Source organism: Hydra vulgaris, chromosome 13, assembly GCF_038396675.1.
Source record: "Hydra vulgaris chromosome 13, alternate assembly HydraT2T_AEP".
Taxonomy (NCBI): Eukaryota; Metazoa; Cnidaria; class Hydrozoa; order Anthoathecata; family Hydridae; genus Hydra; species Hydra vulgaris.
The window spans coordinates 43,359,459-43,379,535 of record NC_088932.1 but is presented as its reverse complement, the minus strand read 5'-3'; the positions used below and the strand labels follow the sequence as shown (position 1 = coordinate 43,379,535).

The 20,077-nt window shown below is 25.6% G+C and overlaps 2 protein-coding genes across 3 annotated transcripts in view; both read left to right on the top strand.

The window, feature by feature from the left end:
* The window catches only part of LOC136089514 (uncharacterized), a 91,899-nt gene that overhangs the window by 29,590 nt on the left and 42,232 nt on the right, over positions 1-20,077 (top strand). Inside the window, exons 3-4 of one of the 2 annotated variants that reach the window (XM_065815560.1) lie at positions 1,096-1,581; positions 14,309-14,351. In XM_065815560.1, coding sequence (XP_065671632.1) covers positions 14,329-14,351 — 23 coding nt within the window. In that variant the 5' untranslated portion in view covers positions 1,096-1,581; positions 14,309-14,328. Of the gene's footprint in view, positions 1-1,095; positions 1,582-14,304; positions 14,352-20,077 lie in introns of those variants that run through there. The other variant, XM_065815561.1, reaches the window with a different exon arrangement.
* On the top strand, positions 3,351-5,902 carry LOC136089905 (uncharacterized). Its single transcript, XM_065816004.1, has 3 exons — positions 3,351-3,642; positions 4,255-5,080; positions 5,173-5,902. Exons 1-3 carry the CDS (start codon positions 3,351-3,353, stop codon positions 5,900-5,902), a joined length of 1,848 nt encoding a protein of 615 aa, XP_065672076.1.

The following is a 20,077-nucleotide window of genomic DNA, read 5'->3' as shown; positions in this document are numbered from 1 at the left end:
AGTGATTACGATATATTACTAATGATAAAGAAAGGTATAAGAGGTGGAATTAGAATAATATCTAATAGATTTGGAACTTCTAATAATAAAGCAAATCATTAATCTATATTCAGTATCTAGATGCTAATAACTTATATGGATGGGCAATGAGTAAACCACTTCCGACACATAGTTTTAAATGGATGGATGAAAATGAAATAGAAAATTGGAAATCAATTAAATGAATACTAGAAGTCAATTTAGATTATCCTGAACATCTGCATGGTGAACAAAATGATTATCCGCTCGCACCTGAAAGAATAACTATTAACCATGTTGAAAAATTAGTTGCTAATTTAAATAACAGGAAAAATTATGCCATTCCTTATGAAAATTTTAAATTGTATAAAAGATTAGGATTAAAGAATACTAAAATTCATAGACGTGTAAAGTTTCAAGAAAGAGTGTGGTTAAGTGAATACATTGATAAAAATACAAAACTTAGAACTATATCAACTAATAGGTTTGAGAAAGACTTTTTTAAACTCATGAACAATTCATATTTTGGAAAAACAATGAAGAATATTAAAAACAGAGTTGATATTAGATTAGTAACATACAGATATGAAGCTATTAAATTAGCATTAAAACCTAACTTGATATTAGTTGATATTGGATTAGTAACATACAGAACATACATACCTAAGTTGATATTAGATTAGTAACATACAGATATGAAGCTATTAAATTAGCATTAAACCCTAACTTTAATAGTTGAACAATATTTGATAAAAACTTAATAGCAACTCATATAAAAAGAACAAAATGAAAATATACTTTACCGATTTACTTAGGAGTGTGTATATTAGATTAGAGCAAAACACTAATATACGAATTTTATTATTATTAGATAAAGAAAAAAAATGCTGACCTAGCAAAACTATTATTAACAGATACAGATTCTTACGGCAAAAAATAGAGAGAAAAAAAAAAAAAAAAATTTAAAAAAAGGGCATAAAATATAATTACCTGAAAAATTTTTTTTCCATAAAAGTAACTTTTTTTTTCTGTTTATTAATAAATTGCATTTAATAAAGAACTCCTTTCTTCTTTTAGACATTATAGAAGATCTAAAGGAACATGCGATGATAAAAGATAATCTAGTTGCAACACTGCCCTCGCTTGAAAAAACTTATTCTGTCTCTTTTAAAGTTAAACCAACTTTATATAACACTATTAATTATACATCTGTTATTCATCTGACTAATGGAGGTGATTGGGGGTATTATGGGTGCAGAAATCCAGGAGTATGGTTAGAAACCAATGGAAGGATGAAGATTTATTCTTCAGTTAATGGAAAGTATGATTATTACACCATAACAGAACGATTACACTTAAATAAATGGACAAGTATAAGAATATCACAGTTTCAAATTAACAAAATTTATACGTATACAATATATCTTAATGGATATTTAATTCACAGTACAGAAAATACACAACCAGAAGCATTTACAAATGTAAACGTGTATTCAACAAATCCTTGGCACTATGCTCAAGATGGCTTTATTAAAGATCTAAGAATAATAAATGGAAACGAATGCTAGTATCTTTAAGAAAAACAAGAATATTCATACATATATATATAAATATATATATATATATATATATATATATATATATATATATGTATACATAAAAATATATATATATATGTATATACTTATGTAAATATATATATATATATATATATATATATATATATATACATATATATATTTATATACACATTTATATATATATATATTTATATATATATATATATATATATATATAAATATATATATATATATATAAATGTATACATATATATATATATATATATATATATATATATATATATATACTATATATATATATATATATATATATATATATATATATATAAATATATACATTATATATATAAATATATATATATATACATATATATATATATATATATATATATTTTTATATATATATATATATATAACTATATATATATGCATATATATTTATATATATGTATATATATATATATATATATATATATATATATATATATAACTATATATATATATATATATATATATATATATATATATATATATATATATATATATAAATATATGTATATATATATATATATAAATATATATATATATATATATATATATAAATGTGTATACATATATATATATATATATACATATATATATGTATATACATATATATATATATATATATATATATATATATATATTTATATACATATTTATATATATATATATGTATATTTTTATATATATATATATATATATATATATATATGTATATATATATATCTATATATATATACATATATATATACATATATATATATATATATATATATATATATATATATATATATATATATATGTATACATAAATATATATATATATATATATATATACATATATATGAATATATATGAATATATATATGTATATACATATATATATATATATATATATATATATATTTATATACATATTTATATATATATATATGTATATTTTTATATATATACACATATATATATATGTATATATATATATATATATATATATACATATATATATACATATATATATATATATATATATATATATATATATATATATATATATGTATATATATATATATATATATACATATATATGAATATATATGAATATATATATATATATATATATATATTTATATATATATATAAATATATATATATACATATAAATGTATATATATAAATATATATATATATATATATATATATATATATATATAAATGTATATATATAAATATATATATATATATATATATATATATATATATATATATATATATATATATATATATATATATATATATATATATGTATATACAGAATATGTATGTATGTAGCAGATTAATACTATGCTCAAAAAAACATAAAAAATACATACTCAAATATACATTTTCAAAAAGTAATAAAAACAATATATGTCAAGCAAATCAAAAAACATTAAACGATGAAAATAATAACCAATTAAAATGCCTTTATACAAATGCTACCTCATTAAATTCAGATAAAGTAATTGAATTATCATTATTAGCTTCAACGTACAAACCTAATATTATATTTATTACTTAAACTTGGTTCAAAGAAGATTCTTTAGTGATTATTGAAAATTATTATTTACACAAATTAAACGAAACGACAATATTTCAAACACAAATAATGGTGGTGGTGTAGCAATATATGTTCATGACAATATATCATCATTTGAAATAAAAAATTCTTTAATGAATGTTACGAAATCTGAGCAATTTTGGGGCCTTATCAAGTATGGAAACGAAACTATTAAGCTTGGCTGTATTTATCGTCCACTGTTAAAAACAAAAATTATTTATAATGACGAAAAATTAAATAACACTAACATTGAAAGGTCAAACCAAGCTGGCGATGAAATAATTCAAAGTATACAAGCAGCAAAAATAGAGTTAAACAGAAAAATATATACCGGTATACTCATATGTGGTGATTTCAATTTTCCATACATCAAATGGTATGAAGATGGTTCTGTTCAAGTTAATGGTAATTAAAACAGCATTGGTGCTAGAGTTGTAGATCTTATTAACAATATAAACATCATTTAAAATGTAACATTATCAACATTTATCCAAAAAAATAATATGCCACAAAATATATTGGACCTGGTCATAACTGAATCATCAGACCGAATCAAACACATAGAAAATTTACCACTACTTGGATTAGCTAGTCAATGCCATTTGGTACTAAAATTTAACTATGATTTATCAAGTTATAAAGATACAACTAGTTATTTAACATTCAAGTACAATTACCATAAAAGTGATTTCAATTCTATCATTAAATGTTTTCAAAATATAGTTTGGTTAAAAGAGTTAAGCAACTTAAATATAAATGACAGTTACAACTTATTTTTGAATTATTATAACTACATAACAAATATGTTTGTACCAAAAGTGATATGTAAAAATAAAAACAAACCTCTTTGGCTCAATCGTACACTTTTAATCCTCATAAATAAAAAAAACTGATTATGGCGTAAAAATCAATCTTCAAAGTGGAAAATACCTTAGCTTGTCGAACAATACAAAAAACTAAAATCTTCTTTACAAGTACAAAAAAGATTAACTAATCAAAAATTTGAACATAGTTTAGCTTTTGATACAAAAAATCCCAAACGTTTGTTTAGTTATGCTAATAGTTCACGCAAAATCAAACAAAGCATCAAATCAATTCGAAATAAATATGGAGTTACTGGGACAGATGGTAGATTCATTGCTGACACATTAAATGATCAATTCAAATCAGTCTTTAACAATAATTCAGTTAACAAAGATTCTCCACTAATTTCAAATCGTACAACTGAGCGTTTATCAAGCCTTCATTTTTCAATAGATGAGATCAAAAATAAATTAAAAAATTTAAATCCAAATAAAACAACCAGACCGGACAATGTCCTTCCAATGATATTAAAACAATGTCATAATGTACTATCTTTACCTCTAACAATTATATACAACAAATCACTATCAGAAAGAACGATTCCTCATCCATGGCGCAATGCAAATGTTACTCCACTATTTAAAAAAGGTGATACCAATGAACCAAGTAATTATAGACCAGTTTTTCTTACATCTATTCCATGTAAATTAATGGAAAGCTTAGTAACCAATGACATTGTAAATCATCTCTCAAAACTAGATTTAATATCTCAATCTCAACATGGTTTTGTAAAGAATAAAGCATGTGTTACAAACTTATTAGAATCCAATGATTATATTACAGAATGCATAGCTAACAAAAATGCAGTAGATGTGGTATATCTGGACTTTTCAAAAGCTTTTGACACAATCTCTCACAATTTATTAATCATCAAGCTTAAAACTTATGGAATAGTTGGAGACCTTCTTGATTGGATTAAAGACTTTCTCACTAATAGAAAACAGAGAGTAGTACTTGGAGAACACATATCTGGGCTCACGTTACTAGCGGTGTCCCACAAGGCTCAGTTTTAGGCCCAATACTTTTTATAATTTATATCAATGACTTGCCAGACAATTTAAAATTTGTCAGTAAACTATATGCAGATGATTCGAAACTAATGAATGAGCTACGAGTAAAAAATATTCTTAATGATACCACTGACATTCAAACTGATTTAAATAAAATCACTGAACGGACAAAAGTTTATTTGATGAAGCTGAACCTAGAAAAATGTAAAGTTATGCATATGGGAAATAACAACCCACGCTCAAACTATTCACTTCAAGATACAACCAATTATTTAAATTACGATTTAGAAAAATCAGATGTAGAAAAAGATCTTGGTATATTTGTTTCAAGTAATGCTAAATATTTTAATCAAGTTATTCATGCTAGTAATAAAGCTAACAGAATGCTTAATATGTTAAAAAAAACATTTATATCGAGGGATTTAATGTTATGGACTAAGTTATACAAAACATATGTCAGACCTAACCTGGAACATGCAATCAGTGCTTGGTCACCTTATTTAATGAAAGATATAAAGACTATTGAGAAAAATCAAAGACGATCCACAAAAGTCCCAACTATATGCAAACATCTTTGTTACACAGATAGATGTATCTTATTTCAAATTCAAAAACTGAAGGATCGTAGAATAAGAGGTGACTTGATTCAAAAGTTTAAAATTGAAAAAGGTCTTACCATCATTATTTGGCACAATGAACCAATTACACGTCCAGCTCGATGTGGTCAACGAGAACAGTTTGTACGCGAATTTAACAGAAATTCCGATCCACGATATTATTTTTTTAACTAAGCATTGGAATGCACTCAATGATGCAACAGTTAACTGTTCCTCGACTAACGAATTTAAACGAATGCTTGACAGTTCAATTGATAGTTGCCTATAGTCATTATATGACTTTAATAGGATCTGTATCCTATTTGCAACTCATATATATATATATATATATATATATATATATATATATATATATATATATATATATATATATATATATATATATATATATATATATATATATATATATATATTTATATATATATATATATATATATTTTTATATATATATAAATGTATATATATATATATATTTATATATATAACTATATATATAAATATATATATATTTATAAATAAATATATATATAAATATACATATATATATATATATATATATATATATACATAAATACATATATATATAAAAATATATATATGTATACATATATAAATACATATAAATACATATATATATATATATATATATATATATATATTATATATATATATATATATATGTATATAAACTTGAAATATGATATTTAGCCAAATAAATTCAAATATAGTCAGAACAGTAAAACAAATAGAAAATCCAGTAAATCTTTTTTCTCACAGTTTGTTTGTTGAAAACAATATAATTACCAAACAAAAATACCAATACAAATTTTTTTTTTATATATATTAAAACTATTAGCACTCTAGTGCTAATAGTTTTAATATATATTTGGCCAAGGACGCCACGGTGGACAACTTATTGCCACCGTGGCGTCCTTGGGAGATCTTTCTTTAGGTTTTATTTTTTGATAAGGGTAAAATTTTTGGTTAATAACTATTACAGACAAGTTTTTATCAATATTTTAACTAATAGTGAGTTAAGTTAGATTTCTCTTTCACTATGCAGAAAAAAATTATTTACAAAAAGAAGACAACTAGTTAAATATAGCCCCTCAAAAACCATCATAGAATGTTAAAATAAAGAATAAAATAAAAAAAACAATATTTGGTATTTTGGTTATTCCTTTTATGCATTAAAATAATTTGCAAATGTTCACCCTTGCCACTTAATAGGCAACTTTTAGACCTCTTAGAATAGTGATATGAACAACATGAAATTATAGACAAAGAAAATGTAAATTACCAAAGAAAGTAAAATAATTTTAGATTTATTTAAAAAATATATTTGTTGCATATAATAATACAAATATTTCAATAACTTTTTTTCAAGCTTTTCCTCCGCTATATGAAATTCTTCTATTATTGGCATAATAATGTCTCCACTTCATTACTAGTATCACTTTTACTACTATCAATCAGAGATGTTAATCTACTATTCAATTATAGCTGAGCAATTACTAAGTAAATTGCTTAACTTTACTTGAATAAAAAATTTGAGCAAAACTGCTGAAGTTTTTATTCACATAAAGTTCACCAATATCTAAGTAAAAGCAATTGCTCATTTTTATTCACCCGGTCTAGTGTCATTACACTCTTTTATTGCGATTTTAGAATAATGCTTTCCGGTTTGGTTGGTTGGGCGACAAAACCGTAGATCAATATTTTAAAATTGGTCTTATGTAGGTAGTGAAGACTTTTATCTCCAACAATGAGAAACTTAGAAACAGATTCACATAGATTGCTAATTATCAATATTATCAAATCAAGATAAATATAATTATCAAGAGAATAGGATGTTAAGTGTTAAAGTAATGAGGCGGTGATTACTAGGCCCACAAATTATATCAGCAAAAATTATGTCAATATCTGTATCAGTTTGAGTTATACCTATGTAGGCAGATTTAATGTCATTTCAGCAGTATACTGCTACACCACCGCCAATATGTATCAATAGATTATGATGTTCGGGAATTTATAGGCCAGATTTGTTTGACTCGACGTATAGGAAAAAATGGATAAGTTATTGACAAAACTTCTTGCATTAAAAAGGTAAATCGTAAAATTGTTGAGTAAATTAATGGTTGAGTGATTGCTTGTGTTTGTTAAGCCTTTTGTCTTGTAAAGTGTTACGTTTTGAACTAATAATCTTTTTAATACTTTTGTTGTTTACAGTGATAGGGTGTGCGTAAAAAACATGATTGAGGCATGATTTTTCCGCAACGATTCCGGAATATCTAAAGAAGTTAAATGAGCCGTGACTAATATTTTTTTGCGATACACTAGTTCGGGCTTGGTTTTTTTATGATACACTAGTTCGGGCTTGGTTCTGCCATTATATTCATCGCGTAAGAAAAGTCCTGGAAAAAGTTTAGTAGATAAATTATTTTCTTAGTAGCGAATTTGTAATAAAATATTCAAGATGAAAGTTAATTGTGCTGTAACTGGATCTACCGATAGTTCTTACAAGCTAGAAGAATTGAAAAGTAAAATGTGTTTCAACACGAAGGCAAGGTACAATCCAAGTGTTGATGTGAGATACCATTCCAAATGTATTGTTTCCAAAATTTAAACAGAAATAGTTTAAAAAGAGAACACTAGATTAGTCAGCATAGAAGAGAAGAAAAGAAGGAATGAAGTGCACAGAAAGCCGTAAATGCTAATAGAGTATGCTCCGATCATTTTGTTAAAAAAATACCAACTTCTATCAACCCTAATCCAACAATAAATATGGGTTTTGATTAACCTGAAAAAAAAATCTAGAAGAACTTTATTAAAGCAACCAATCTCTTCTTTACTGTGTTCTGGTAAAACGAAACATGTAGAACCTTTGTTTACTAAAAAAAATATTTTTACAGAGTTTCTAAGTGTTAGTTGTAATGCAGATATTTTACCATCTATATTATCAGACCATATGTATTCATTGAGTTTACCACTACCAAAAAAATGTACTTTATGTGAATACAAATTTTCACTTATCACCTCTTATTTGAGTAAAGTAAATAGCGTTACTAATCAGTTAAAAAAATTTAAAATATAGCAAAAGTCCAAACAAAAATTTCTTAGAGATTAGCTAAAAATGAAAAGAAAATAAACCAGTATAAATACTGGAATATCTTTCTTTGTTAATTTAAACGTTGCTTTTGTTAAAACCATTTTTACTGATTATTCGTTAATAGAGAGAACCAAAACATACACGTAGCAAAGCAACTAAAATTTATATTTAAATGTAAACTTTTATCACACAGAGAAAAATTTTTAAAGACGCTTACGAGATTGCGCTTAGATTTAATAAATAAGGATATTGCTAATCGTTTTAGTATTTGAAAATCTGTGTGTTCTTTTACTTTTACCACTTTTATTAGAATTTTTGCCAATATTCTCGGACGAGCTATTATTGATTGGATGCCAAGTGAAACAATAAAAAAAACATAAGTCATTGCCAGAGTTTTTTGTGAAAACAAAGCATTACAAGTGTAAAGTGATTCTTGATTGTTTTGAAATATTTATTGAATGTTTAAAGTCCCTTTACAATCAAGCAGTGATTTGGTCTGAGCACCAAATGGATACATAAATTTTAAATCTAAATGTTACGGTGGCAGAGCATAAAAATAAATTTATTACAAGTGACAGTGGTTTTTATGATATGTCGAAAATGGACGATAAAGTGATAGCAAACAGGGGATTTTGAATAAGATAAGATTATTTTGTTATTGCAGCTTATCATTCCCACCAGGTGCAAGGGTAAAGAATCATATGACTGTTAGTGAATGTAAATAGACTACTGATGTTGCTAACTTAAGAATCCACATAGAAGGTGCCATAAACGGAATAAAAAATTTTCGAATCTTAAAAACTGCATTACCTATTTCAATGCTTCATCATATGGACGATATTATTTTATCATGTACAGTGTTATGAAATTTAAATCCTGCTTTTATAAAAAAAACTCATTTTTAAAAAAATATATATATTTTATTCAATTTAGTAGTACTCTTGCGTACTAAATGCAAAAGAGTGAGTGAATTTTTTAAGTTCAGACCTAATAAATGTTGGATCCTAATATAAAGTCGGGTGGGATTTATTTGTTATATATACTTTTAGTGTGGATTGTAGTCAAATGCACATTTTTTAACAGATGTTTCATCTTAGTTAAAATATAATTTAATATGCTTGTATAAGGTGAGAAATAAACCGAAAGGTCATTTTTAACAAACCAAGAATTACAATTGATTTATTTACAAATGATTTATTTACAAATTTATTTATAAATATTTATTATTACAAATGATTTCTTTAAAGGTCAACATTTTTAAAAACCTAATTGTCGTAATAAGCTTTCAATGGGTGGGAAAATTTTCAGAAAATTACTAAACGTCCATCCTCCTTGTATTAAATACACTAGAGTACTAAGGTTGTCAATTTTTTAATAACTTGTATTATGAATTGTATTTAAAAGTTTTACATTTTTACTATCATAACTGCTTTTTACAATCATAAATGGTAAGGATAAATATTTTAATTTTGAGTATTTTTTTGACTAAAATTTTTTTACTAATTACTAATTTTTTTCCAAGACTTTAAATCCTCATTTTTCATACTGCGCACTATATCATAATCCATTTTAATTTATATATGTTATACTTGTTATAATAGTAGTTAGCATTGTTTATTTTGTTTGTTTATACTTCATTAACTCAAGAACTAAAAGCTTCATCTAGAACTAATTCTCTTAAAAATTGGACCCAATCTTTTTTTTAATACTCCGTAACGCGGCTCGAAATTGTGTATTAACAAATGGCTGCTTTTTGATAATTTTGATGACCTTTTCGTTTTGTATGCCATAATAAAAGAGTAAGGGTTGCTTCGACTCCTCGCGTAATAAATTTACTTTGTATTACTCAACTACAGTTAAATCAGGATTGATAAATACTTTATTATTCTCGATTGAAATTTTTAAAGATTTTAGAGCTTTTAGAATAGAATTTCTATCGCTTCGGTTGTTAAACACAATAATAAAAGGTGATTCTTTTTAGGATTTCAATTTTAATTACATTATTGTTTGTTTAATTTCGATCATTGAATAAATAGAGTTCATTATGCCAAAAATATATTTAATATCCTCTTTTCTGGAACTTGATAAATCTGTTTCTTAAGAGGTTTTGTTATAAAACAACAGAACGTTACTTTCCCGTTTTTCTCACTCTCTTTTGCCTCGGCAACAAAAGCATTTATTATTTGAATTTGTTCGTTTGAACTTTTAGGTGGCTTATTTCCACCAACAACACTAGCCCACAATATAGAGGTGGAAAGTACAACTTTCGCTTTGTCTAGAACATTTAGTCTTTCGATAAGCAGTAAATTGCAATTTTTCAACTTATCGATTGTTTTGATCAGTGATTTTATAAATTTATTTTGAAAAGCTTCATATTCAATAAACTCAGTTGATTGAACATTTATTATGTTCTTTATCAATATTTTAATTAAAACTTATTTTTACTTAAACTTTTGATAAACTTCTTATTTGTATTGAAAACGGCCGTTCTCAACGCGTTTAAGTATTATCAATAAAAAGGAAAGAAAAAAAAAAAATTGACGATTACTTAGGGATCAATTTTGTTTTATTATTAAGCGAGGTAAAAGATAATTATTTCGGGATCAAATTTTATTTATTATTAAGTAGAGGTAAAAGTAAAACTAAAGTAGGTGATATTTTTGCACAATTTGTTGTTGTAGCATAAGTAAACCACTTCTTTTAATTTCATTGTTTAAAACATATTTTATGTCATTTTCAATATTTTTGGTTTTGAAATTTTTCTATTAGCCACCGTTTTTTTGTCCTGGAAATCAACTTATATTATTTGAGTCAAATAAATATTTATATTTGAAACTTAATTATAAAAAACTGCGTCGATCCCTAGTACAGAACCGGATCATCCGGACATTTGTCCAGAACAAAAAATATAAAGGGTAGCATTTTGATTGTTCTTATGTTTAAATATTTATACTTAAATAACTAAACTGTATACTTCTTGATTTTTTTTTAGCTATATTTAATATGTAATTTAAACTTTGTATTACATAGCTTTTTATGGTACAAGCGAAAAGCTGTTTGGGCATAAAAACAATTACTTTTTAAAAATAGTTAAGCTTAATCGGAATTTACGTGAGTAGGATAAAGAACTTTCCTTAGTAAAAAGAAGCTCTAATGCATTTTTTTAAGCTTTTGTCACCACTGCCGTACTAATCTACACCCACAATAAGGTAGCCTAGAGCAAAATCAAAAAAAAAAAACAAAGAAAAAACAGCTCAAACAAAAAGAGAAAAAACTTTGATACTGTATTAGAAGAACTGTTTCCAGGGTCAAGTAAAAATTGCAGATGTAAATAAACAAACACACATTCCGCTTTATATGTGTATTTGTTGTCACTTAGCTATTTCAACTGCTGAACATTTATGTGAATATATTTTTAAGTATAGTTTAGGCAGTCCCCTGGAACATCTGAAAATCCACCGCACCAAGCGCAATTAAGTATTTCAGAATGTCATTTTATCAATTCTTGAAGAAAAATTTTTTAAAGAAATCAGATCAAACCCAATTTTTACCCTCATTGACGAACCAAAGAATGTAAGTTCAACCCAGTACCTACCATATAGTGTGAGTTTTTGTACTTATGTATCCAAAGAATGAACGAGTAGGTACCCCATTCCTTTTTCAGAAGTTTTCTGCAACTCGTTAGTTGGTATTAGGAAAGTGCTTTTATTAATTGTTGATGAATTATCAAGAACTAAAACCATTCTTTATTTGTGCTAAAAAAAATGCAAACTCTGAGGTCCGCTACAACATCTCTTCAACAACCAAAATGTTTAAAAACAACATTGAAAAACTTTGAAAGGCTACTTCTAAATGCAAAACTGAATGCTGAAGAACCAGTAACAAACATATATAAATTCTCAGTAATAGTTTTCTTTAAATGGCAATAATCAACCTTAAAATAAAACTTTCAAAGAACAGATTAATTTTTTACGGCTTGTTAAATCTATTTCTGATAAAAGTTCCCAAGTTGATAAGGTCCCGTTTTCAAATCTAGCTTTTCTTCACGTTATGGGTAAAAAATCAATCAGTCAAGAAACTGAAAACTAATACAGAAAAGTTTGCATCACTGAATAGACTGAATCTTAAATCTTTAAAAAAAAGAAGTTCTTAAACGCGCTGCTGAAATCTGGATAGCTTTGTGGCATTCTGTAAACATTTTTAGACGCGCCATTTTCCGCTGCATTTTCGTCTACTGTCTCTCCAGTCTATGTGTTTTTGACTCTAACAGTTCTGTTGAGAGAGTCATATGACTAAGAAAATATGTAAAACAAAAATATTCTACTTTTTTATTAATATTGTTCTTACTTTTTGTTCTGGTGCACTTTTTCTTTAATTGTAGACTTGTTGCCAAAAAAAACTTAGCAACCCTGGTTTGACGTAAGGAAATTGTATTTTATGTTTAAGAGCCATGTTTAGAAATTTCTTAATTACTCATTGAATTTAACAATATAAATTATTTATTAAAGTTTTCAAGCCTACAGAATATATATATCCTACAGAACAATGCCTGAAGAACATGCAGAATATAAAAAAATGCATCAATTTTACAACTGCTCGTTTTGCATATTGATATTTTAATAATTTCTTTTCAAAATATTTTAATATTCTTTTAGGTTTTTTTGGAAGTACTTATGTGTTCAACATAATTTAATTTACGTAATATAAAATAACTATGTGTTAAACATAGTTTTGAATGATTTGATCTCTTTGTTTTACAAAAGGCTAGAGTTGCCCATAATAAAATGGCTTTCTAAAATTTGTTTTAAAAATACAGAGCTTTAATGTGTAGTCAAAACATATTATTGTCAAGACAAAGATTTGAGAAAAATAAAACAGAATTTAAAGCTAAAGTTTCAGGATTTACTTTTTTTGTTAATATTGCTAACTTATACAATTTCATCCAAAGCTGCGGTGGTCAATGTTGAAACTCTCATTTTTAAGAGTTTCAACATAATTCTTTTTTTTTAACTAATGGAAATTTTGTTGCATTATTTGCTTATTTTGTGAAAGACTTATATACATATTTTTTAAATTCTTCTTTTTATGCTACTCTTTACTTTCATTTTTTCTGGCATCCAATTATTTTACAACATAAAAAATATCACCTTCGAGTAAAATTCTTTAATATAAATAAACGTGTTTTGGTAATAATTTGTAAAAAAAAAAAAAAAATTTTATTAAGTTTTGAAATTTATAACTATTTTAATGGGTGAAACAAAAACGTCATTTTGATTATTAAAAAAAAATGAAACGTAATTGCTTTTATGTTATCAGAAATGTGTGTCACACTTTGAAGATAAGTTGTGGTAACACCCAATGTATGGTGTTTCGTCGCAAATGCCTGAATTTTGAAATGATGATGAAAATCCTCTAATATTTGTAATAAAAATCAAAATTAGTAAAATGTGTTTTTCTTTTACTTTTTTCAGAGACATGTGATTTAAAAACAATGCTTTCTTCTAGCATTCAGAAGTGAGTAAAAACTTTTTTTATTTTTCTATTTTTTATATCTCCTATTTTTCAATTTATGTTTTATTAATTTATTGCATTAATTAACCTTGGTTTTTTTTGTTTGACTGTTTATTGATCTTCAAAAAGAATTGTAATGTTAGGCAAAAGTATACTGAATAAAAAGAGAGACGCAGAAATTCACAACTATTACACAGCAACTGTTCATTAGGTTAGGAAAAAAAATGTGTTATCGATTACTTAGGACAGTAGGAAATCACTTAACAACTTCTTGTTTTGCGACTTTTTTCTTTGGCTGTTGTGCAAAAAGTTGTTTTATGGGACATCATTTCTAAAACATGAATCTGTTTTATTCCTCCACAAAACAAAAAAGATTGATTTTTTTTTTTAATTTTGTTCATCTCACAAAAGCCGAAAAGACAACTAGAGTTAAAGAGACTCCTTTGTTGTGGTTACAACCCTCTTTCAACTCTTTAATTCCGAAACGCGAACCTTGACGAACAAGAACGCTGTGCGGAGAAATACACTGATTCATTTAAATGTTAGTTAAACTCATTCTGCAACTGTACTAATAAAAATCACTTTAACAAAATAGATGCATTTACTTTTTAAGGAATATTCACACTCACACACTCACACACAAACACACAAACACACACAAAATTATAAAAAAAATCAACATTTACTTGCTATGCTTTAAAAGTTGCTTGAGGACCATTCTTTCTTTGCCATTAAAGGACATATTTAGAATAAAAAGGACCTCAAAATGACTTAAAACAGGATACTTTTGAATGTCGTTAGGCCAAGCGTAACATAAATTTTTTTATTTTATTTATTTTTTATCTAGAGCTTAAATAAGTATTTGATTTTTGATGAAAATGGTATGGTTCCTTTTTCTCCTTTAAAATTAGTATAACTTGGATTTTAAATATTTTAAAATTTTAAAATTTTAAGTTTTAAAGACTGATATTTCAAAAATAATCAAATACTAAAATGTTATATTTCATTAGAAAACCTTTTTGCAGTATTTTAAAGTAGAAAAATTATGAAACTCTAACAATTTTATAAAAAGTTACGACGCTTTTAGTGGCAAATTTCTGAATTTGATTTTCTTGATAAAGCTGTAGTCAAAAAAATTTTTTTTCACATAAATTGAAATAACTTCGTCAATTCTTATTTAAATAAAAATAACTTCGTATTAAATTATTAATGTAAAAATGAGTTGTAAATTCATATTGTATTTAACTTTGATAAATAGCGCATTGTGGGATCTAAAGCGGTGCCAATCCACCAATTATACAACACAAAAATACATTTTTTCTTTTTATATTAAAGATTAAAGGAGTGCTTTTTCATAACATTAGTAATACTTTTATAAAAAATATTTTAACTATTTTTAAATGAACTAATTCAGATCATTTCCAAATAATAGAGGACTTAAAATTTTGGTGTTGCGTTTTAGATTAAGTTTAATACACCCTAGCAAACTTTTGTTCTTTTAAATATTTCTATCTTTTCTAAATTGGTGAAGTCTATTATAAAAAAAAAATTTAATTTAGTACCAAATAGTAACTAGTGGCGTATGAATTGAATAAAATGCTTAAGCCGTCCCCAGCCCTAACCTAAAAATGTGAAATGAACAAAAAGTACCAAATGCTTTTTTAAAAAGTGAGAAATTAGTATAAAAAACTATTTTGCCACATTAAAAGTTGTACCTATATATTTCTTCGGGCATGTGAGGGGACGGAATACCTACTTACTGCTTGATTCTAAAGGTTATAGGTTGAATTTCACAACACATAAGATCTTTCTCCAGATTCTAATAATGTCTAAATGTACAAGCTGGAATGTGTTGAAAATTAAAAAATATATAAATATTCAACTACAATGTACTTGCTTGATGCCTTGCACTTAAGATTTTATTGTTGCTTGCAGCAAATGCTCAAGTTCCATTGTGTTCAATATAAGAAAGGCTGTTGACTACAACAGTGTAATTGCAAAATATGCATGCCGGTAAAAACATTTTTAACTATCATCTCATAATATATTTTTAACTATCATCTCATGGTATTAAGTAGGAGACTTCAAATTGTTTTCTTTGTATTATTTATTAGAGTGGAATAAGAGCTAGAAAAAAAAATTGTTATAGGATTTATGACAATGTTTAAGCTATTTTATTTTTATAAATTATTTAACGGTATTAAAAGTTAAACTATGAATTAATTATCTGTTTATAACAAGGGTTATGGAGGGTATAGATTACTTTTGTATAATAATTACAATTCCTTTATAATGTTAAATGATGTAAAAAGCTAGTTTTATCAAGATAAACTATCGTTGATTTCTTTTTCAATTTTGAATTTAAACTGTGTTTAAATGCTTTTTTAATTTAAAAACGTAAGGTAAATCCATTTAAAAAATTAGGTAAAACTTCAGCTTCCGCTTCTTAAGCACCATAATCACCACCCGTCATATTATTACTGTATACTTTGCATTTATAGCAAGTTATGAAAAAACCGCTAAAATAATTTTAATAGTAAAATTTGCAGCCAGTGGCAATTTTTGCTAAAAAATTATGTAGTTGGGCAGCAATTTTTCTAAGGAAATAATGCCGCGGCGGCAAAAGTTCCTTGCAGCAAAACTTCCTGAGACAACGGCTTGAGATTTTTATTCATTTAAATCTTGTTAAAATTTTTTTTAAATAGTTAATTTCGTTGTAGGAAATTAAGGAACATTCTACGACAATTATGTGATTTTAGTTTAATATTTTTTTTTTTATTAGTAACTATTTTTTTTATGTGTAATTGATTTTTTAATGTACGTTTTGCGAATTGTTGGATTGCGTTAATTTTATGTAAACATGTGTAAAAAGATGATTTATGGAAAAGAAGATTTAGTATTGGTATTTATGTATGCAAAACTTCTTTATGTATGTGTTAAGAGAAATTTAGTTTCGTAAACAGAAATTAGTTTGCTAACGAGAAAAAAGCTTTTTAATTTCTCGTTGTGTTTTTCTTGTTGTGTTTTTTTTTCTTTGAAAGCGAGAAAACTACATTACCCCGTACTTTTAGTTTTAATGTCTCCTAATAAACTTTTCTAAACTGCGGTTTTCTTTAAGAAAATTGTACTTTAAATGGGTCAAATGTGTTTTGTTTACTTAAATAACGCCTGTAAAAATGAAAAAAAAGTAATATATTTGTGAAAAAGAGTCATTTTATACATCCTAATACTAATGTTTTACACTAAAACAACCGAGAGCACTACAAAATAAAATTCTCCAGTCCCAAAACAAGCTATGATCTTATGATGAAAATGCTTTGCAGCTACGTTACTAAGGTGACCAGAATAAGGAGGAGTCACGAAAAAGTCTCAGACTCCAATCAACCTGAGTAGACCAATGGGCTCTTGATATCATCACCTAGATTATAATGTGTAAAAAACTTTTTAATAAAGTCCAGTTTTATTGAGCGTTATATACACAATATAAATATCAAAAATAAGTGCATAAATAAATAAAAATAAAGGAAATACCGTCTTGATAACCTTTGACCACAACTACCCATGCAATCATAAACATTCTTGGAAACCAAATATGCCCAAATTCCACAACCTCATTTACCTATACTTAGACATACATCTGTTTCATTTAATTGAAAAACTGTTTGAACATTTCAGGACACCCTTGACTACCCCTAAAATGATTAACTGTACGGTTATGACCACTAGATACCAAATATTCCCAGACTTTATTTTCTGATCTCATAAAAAACCATCGAAACATCCCATAATCACCCTTAAAAAGCCCTAAAAAGATCCCTTGTATGGTTATGAACATTATCATATGTTTATATTTAACTCAAAAGTAGCTTTGCCATTTTTAGACAATTCTAGCCTACTTTGAAATGATTTTACTGTGTACATACTTTAATGAATGGCCTCCATAAAAAAAGCATCTTATCCAAATTGATTAAACATTGAGTAATGGAAAATTTTCTATACTGTACTTGTTTGATGTTCTAAACAAATTTTTCATAAAAACTTTCTTTTAATTTATTCGAACCTTATGACCGCATTTTTTTTGACTCAATACATTTTTGTCACATTTTAGTAAACATTTTCTTTAAAAAACTGTTCAATTCTATCAAAATTTTTTATGTAAAGGTATTGATCTTGAGGGGTTTGATCTTACAATATACAAAAATATATTAACATCCCTCCCCCCCCCCCTTCTCCCTTCCTCATCCCCTCAACATAATTTTCTGGCTCCCTCAAAGTATTCAATTCTGAAAATTTAAACAAAAATAAATTTTTAAGTTTATTTTTGATACTAAATATACGTCTAATTTGTTCTTGAAATATTTTGCGCTCGTTAAATTAACGATTTCCAATGACAATGTGTTCTATAAATATGCTGTTCGAACTTGATTTGTTCTCTACTTTATATCTCATTGTAACCTTTTCGTGATTTGTAGAAAGTTTGTTTGTTGAAATTAGAAATATTAAAAAAGTTTAAAAAAATACGAACAAAATTCCGGTGCACAGTGATGCAGAACTCAAAAAAGTGGCCATTATTCAAAATATTTCCAAACTTAATAAAATGGATTTTTAATGAATTATAATGCTGATATTATCTAAAAATATATAGGTTTGCTATTTTTGTTTATTAACAGGACCGCTAAATGGGTTAAAAAGACGTCATTTTTAAAATAAATTTCCGTTAAAAAGATAAAAATGTTTTCAAAGCATTTTTTTATTTTATTTATTTATCAACTTCTCTTGTTTTTCTTATTTTCATAACTTTAAAGATATCTTAAATTCTACGTCAAAAAAGTTTCACATCAATAAGTCAATAAAATTTTTTCAAAAATACTCTAAAAAAATGCTAAAATAAATCACCTCTTTGTAAATTTGAATTAGCAGTTCTTTCAAAAGACATCCCATCTAATTTAACACAATCTTTATTATATTAAGGTTACGGTAATATCTTGTTAAAAAAATCAGCTGCATATATTCATGCATTTCGATTAATTTTTAGCTACTAACATGCAACTTTTTTTATGCTCGACACTGTTGAAAAAATATCGCGTTTTCTACGGGAAATTTCCAGTAGCTACAATGACAAAACTTCCCGTTATATTACGGAAAAATCCATCACAACGGAAGTTTCCGTAAATAAACGGATATTTCCGTTTCAATACAATGGCTTTTTCCGTTTATTTCCATTAAATAACAGGAGGTTTTGTCATCTTAGCTGCCGGAAAGTATCCGTATATAAATTGTAATTGTAAATGGTTGAAAATCAACGTGTTTATCCCGTTTAACGACAGTAAAGTAGTAGCAACTCAGCTGCCGTATAGTTTTCGTAAATGAAAGGAATGTTGTTCATATGAACATTTAAGAAGTAAAAACTCTAAATATAAAATAAATTGTATGTTATCAAAAATATTATCTAAAACAAATAATCTTTGATTTACTTATAAAAATTAAATTTTCCGCAATTTACATTTCATTGTAACAGCAAATACACCAATAAATAATCAATTTGTAAATAAACAACTTCAAAAAAAGAAATTAAAATTTTAAAAAAGTATTAGAAATAGCACATATTAATATAATATAATATAATATGTGCTAATACTTTGCACAACAAGGTATTAGCACATATTAATGTAATTATATTACATAATCCTTTACACATTTACATTATAGATATACAAAAACATTTATTT

What these genes read in the sequence shown, in the direction of transcription:
- LOC136089905 (XM_065816004.1), top strand. Translation starts at nt 3,351, where the DNA reads ATGAATGTTACGAAATCTGAGCAATTTTGGGGCCTTATCAAGTATGGA. An exon ending in TGGTTCTGTTCAAGTTAATG is followed by an intron (nt 3,643 to 4,254) that starts GTAATTAAAACA and finishes AACATAGTTTAG; the next exon opens with CTTTTGATACAAAAAATCCC. An exon ending in GAACACATATCTGGGCTCAC is followed by an intron (nt 5,081 to 5,172) that starts GTTACTAGCGGT and finishes AAAATTTGTCAG; the next exon opens with TAAACTATATGCAGATGATT.